Source organism: Girardinichthys multiradiatus, chromosome 5 (assembly GCF_021462225.1).
Source record: "Girardinichthys multiradiatus isolate DD_20200921_A chromosome 5, DD_fGirMul_XY1, whole genome shotgun sequence".
Taxonomy (NCBI): Eukaryota; Metazoa; Chordata; class Actinopteri; order Cyprinodontiformes; family Goodeidae; genus Girardinichthys; species Girardinichthys multiradiatus.
Genome location: NC_061798.1, coordinates 33446938 through 33451752, shown reverse-complemented (window position 1 = coordinate 33451752; position 4815 = coordinate 33446938). Strand labels below are relative to the sequence as shown.

Here is a 4815-nt window from a genome sequence, read left to right as displayed (position 1 = left end):
TCGACAGATGGCAGTATTGCATCAAACACTAAAACAACACGAAAAGCGACGGAAGCCTTCTGCTGTCAGTTTTAAAACAACAGTCCGATGCGGCACTGAAATAAAACCGAATCCTCTCTATGGGAGCAGGATGGACTCATCCGAAACAGGAGGAGCTGGTGCTGCCGCTCCGACACCAGATCAGAGCTCCCCACCCGAGCTTTCTGCTGCCATGCGGGCTAAAATCGAGAGGAATCGTCAGCGGGCGTTGATGCTCCGCCAAGCGCGGCTAGCGAGCCGCCCTTTGTCCGCCGTGGAGGGGGCAACCTCGGCCAAAGTTTCCAAGACGATCGACTCCGGTGCCGGTTTCTTCATCGACGAGGAGGAGGACGGAGAGGATGAGCAGAAAGCCAAGAAGGTGGTGCATCAACCAGGTGTGTTTGTGGGCACTGTGACTTTAGTGTGTGTGTGTGTTCGTTCAGGCATGTCTCAATAACATCCCCTGTTGTCTTTCTGTTCTCAGCTCCGGTGATAGAACCAGACTATCTGCTGTGTGATGACTGTCAGAAACCCTTCATGGACTCCTTCCTCAGCAACAGCTTTGACTTGTCAGTGTGTGACAAATGCAGGTACAAACGAGTTTCTATTAACTAAAGTAATCGTCCATACACAACGCAGGGGGCCGTCTCTAGCAGCTTTACGCATTTAGAGGCTGAACATTTTAACAATTCTTTAAAAATAGCTCCAGCTAGGTCAGATCGGATGAAGAGCGACTCTGAACAGTATTTTTATGTCTGGCCAAACTTTTTGTATTGATCTAGAGCTAGACTTTGACGGGGTCATTGTAACTCATGAATATGATTTGATCTGATTCTTCACTATAACACTGTAGCTCTGGCTCTATGCTTAGGACCGTTGTCCTGCTGGCAGGTGAACCTTCTGCCTAGTCTTTTCAGACTTTAACAGGTTTTCTTCCAGGATTCCCCCAAGTTTAGCTCCAGCTGTCTACCCATTAATCCTGACCAGTTTCCTTGTTCCTGCTGTAGAAAATCAACCCCACAGCATGATGCGGCCACTATCATGTTGTGTTCAGGATGATGGGCAGTGTTAGTTCCCCCTCTCATCTGACCAGAACACCTTCTTCTACACGTTTGTTCTTTTTACATTGCTTGTAGAGTTTGCTATTTGCAAACTCTTGTGGCTTTGTTTCATCACTTACATTCATTTTGCCACTTTCATGAAGGTTCAATTTGTGGAGTTTAGAACCTGAGCTATGGATCTTTGCAGCTCCTACAAAGTTACCAAAAACTTCTTGGCTTTTTCTTTGATTAATGCTTAGTTCATCTGAATGGCAGTCTGGGTTGGTTTGCAGTTGTGCCATACTCATTAAATTTCAGATGTGTTAATCAGATGTTTAGTTTTGGATATTGTTTTATAGACCAGTCCTGGGTCTTCATAATCACATTTGTTCACTAATGTTCTCAAACATCTGGTGCCTTCACAGAACAGCTGTATTTATGCTGAGATTCAAATTCTATTTGATCTGTAAAGTATTATTTTTTCTATCAAGATCTACTTACTGAATCTACATTACATCAACACAAGGTAAATGTGTTACTATCCTACATATTTGACTCTTTTGTTGCCTCAGATCCAAATATTCTGAAGAGTTGGATGACCTTACAGTTGATCATACAAAGTGACGGAGTAAGTTTTTGTTCTTTCCAGAGACAACGAGGAGAAGCACAAGCTGATCTCCAGAACGGAGGCCAAGCAGCGCTACCTGCTCAAGGACGTTGACTTCGACAAGAGAGAGCCCCCTCTGAGATTTATACTGAAGAAAAACCCTCATAACCCTCGCTGGGGGGATATGAAGCTCTACCTCCTGCTACAGGTGATCAACTTCCTCAGAGGAGATGCACACATTATCTCAGTATAGTTTACAGTTCTGCTCCTCCTTTTTTATGCTTTACCTTCAAGCAACCAAATTTTCTTGTGATCTTTTAAAGTGGTTTTGATTGGCAGCTTTAACCATATTGGTCATTACACTAATATATTTTAATGATTAATTAGATTAACAAAACAAAGAAACAGAACATTAACAAAATCAAAGATCTGAAGATTTGACTTAAAGGGAAAGGTTAGAGAGGACAAAGGAAGAAGGGATTCTGGGAAGAAATCATCTTGGGGCCATCAGCTTCTTAGCTCGGAGCATAGCCTTATCAGAAAATCAAGACATTACTTTGGCCTTGGACCTGTTGTCACCTCTCAATGAACCGGACCAAGTCTCTTTACCTGTGGTTCTCACCATCCCCTTTCTCAGCTCCAGGGGAAACTCTGTGTCACAGCTGGTCTAACAGCCTGAAGGTTGTCATGTGGAAGGGAGTTAGTGCCCGTCTTACCCGCCTCAGGTTGTTGGATGGTTTTTCCATCTTGGGTCACTGAAGCTAAATTGAATATAAAAAGAAAATACTTTTTAAGGAAGTCTCTGAGCGATGCTGAGCACATACAGGAATGGAGAAAAAGCCAGACTAAACTTTGCTGGAACTTTAAATATTAGATAGTAAAAAAAAAAAAGAGGAAAGTTGATATCTTGACCTAAATTGCAGGTTGATCAGGCCCAAAATAAACTTCAACTGTGGCAGTACCTTTTTGGCGCCGGTTGTGTGTGTGTGTTAGTCTGATCCCGCATTGAGAGCTTGGCTCAGAGAAGCTGAGAAGTATCCAGCTGCTGGCACCATTCCCAGGGCCCCACAATATCAGGCCAACACCACTCCCAGGCCCATGTGCCTAAACCTACCCCTAACCCTGATCACAAACTAAATTCAGGAGTGGATCAACAATACATCCCTGTTTTTGAGATGGTTAAACAAAACAAAAACAAAATACTCTAACAATGGTCAGTTAGTCATGGATGCCTTTAATCAGAGTATTTTTCAGGTATAGATTAGTGTAGAAAAATATTTACATTTGTAGTCTTTATTCTCCTTTACATTTTTCTATCCCTCCATTCCATCATTTTTTTTTCTCACAGTCTCTCACTTCTGCAGGTTCTTTATTCAAAGCCTGATGATCAGAAAAATGTTGTCCATAAAATTCATCATGAACTTTTCTTGTACTGTAAAATGAAAAAAAACTGACACCTCTGGACATTTTGACATAAAAAATGTGGAGGTGAACAAACATTGTCTGTGTTTGTCTGAAATAATGATGTGGAATTTTTTCTGTTTGTGTACCTTAGGTAGAGAAAAGGTGTATGGAGGTTTGGGGTTCAGAGGAGGCCCTGGAAGAGGCCAGAGAGACGAGGGAGGAGAACAGAGAAGTCCAAAAACAGAAGCGCTTCAACAAAAAAGTCAAAGGTTGGTTTCCTGTTTGATGGAAGAGTCCTTCACTGGTAGATCTGTCTCACTGTGTGATCTTAAACGTGTTTGTGCATTATGTGTCAGATCTGCGCAGGGCAGTGAGAAGCAGCATGTGGACCAAAACCACCAGCGCTCACCAGCACGAATACGGACCAGAAGAGGTGGTGGACCCAGAGGAGGACCTCTACAAGAAGACCTGCAGCACCTGTGGACATGAACTCACCTATGAGAAGATGTAGACATGTACATTTTCAAAAACAGACAAACTCAGCTCAAATGGACCAAGATATTTGGTGCTTCTGCAGGGAACAATGTCAGGATATTTAAAACTCCTTGATTGAGATGACATTTAAAAAGATCTTCAGAAATATCTTCATTTGAAACATGCTAATTTTGTATAAACTGAATATTTATATGAATTGGAAAGTTTTGAAACAAATATTGCAACAATAAACAAGCACTGAATGTGCATCAGAAAAACCTATTTAAAACTTTAAGGCCATTAAATATTATTCATGACATCTAGAAGGTTCCAGCATAAGTGTTCTGGTATTTTCTGAAAGTGATCTGACCTCTAAAGTGCCTGTCCATATTCAGTGCCTTGCAAAAGCATTCTTACCTCTCAAACTTTGCCAAATTCGGTCAGGTTACAATATCAAAGCTTAGGATATTGTTTCATTATATAACCTGCTTCAAACCTTTCCACAACTTTATTCTTCACGTCGTTGCTGTTCCTCGGTCTTCACGATGTTGTCAACTGAAACTAACAAACCTCCAAAGCCTTCACAGGTGGACTATTTACTAGCTAGGTGACTTCTAAAGGCAATTGAATTCCTTGGATTTTATTGAAAGGTATCAGATTGAATGGAGGCTGAATAAAATAAATATGGCACTTTTTTTCTTTTTTTTTTAAAGATATTTTGGGCACTAGTGGCCTTCATCAGTAGCTTTTCAGGAAGAAGGGCAGAGAGAAAAAGAGGATGGCATACAGTAAATGATTCCTGGGTCGGGAATCAAACCTGCAACAGCTGCTTGGAGGACTGTAGCCTCCACATATGTTGCACCTGGTCTACCACTGAACCCTGTAAGCCACACTTTAAATATAAAAAATGTTAAACCATGTTTAATTTGACTTCTACCTCACAATTATGCACTGCTTTTGAGTTGGTCTGTCAGATACAATTTTGATAAAAATCCTTTGACATTTGTGCTCCTAATGTGGAAACTGTAGTTTTATACATTTTGCAACATTCTGGTATGTAAGAAAGATTAATTTGTGATTCCTGCCGACACAAACAAATCCACATTCATTAGACATTTTCTAATTGTACTATTATATACAACTTTAAAATATGGTGTTTGCTGCACAGATAAAGATCAACTATGTGTGACTTATTTTTGCAGAGCATCCATAGTGGCAGAATGCTGAGATAGTGAGATTAGTATGGTTGCATTACAGCAAATTTTAAATCTC

At 41.0% G+C, this 4815-nt stretch overlaps 1 protein-coding gene across 1 annotated transcript; it reads left to right on the top strand.

Annotated features, from left to right (window-relative positions):
* xpa (xeroderma pigmentosum, complementation group A) lies at positions 1 to 4815 on the top strand. The gene is made up of 5 exons (XM_047366336.1): positions 1 to 413; positions 503 to 608; positions 1708 to 1873; positions 3221 to 3338; positions 3426 to 4815. The coding sequence occupies exons 1-5, from the start codon at positions 8 to 10 to the stop codon at positions 3578 to 3580; spliced, it is 951 nt and encodes a 316-aa protein (XP_047222292.1). The 5' UTR covers positions 1 to 7; the 3' UTR covers positions 3581 to 4815.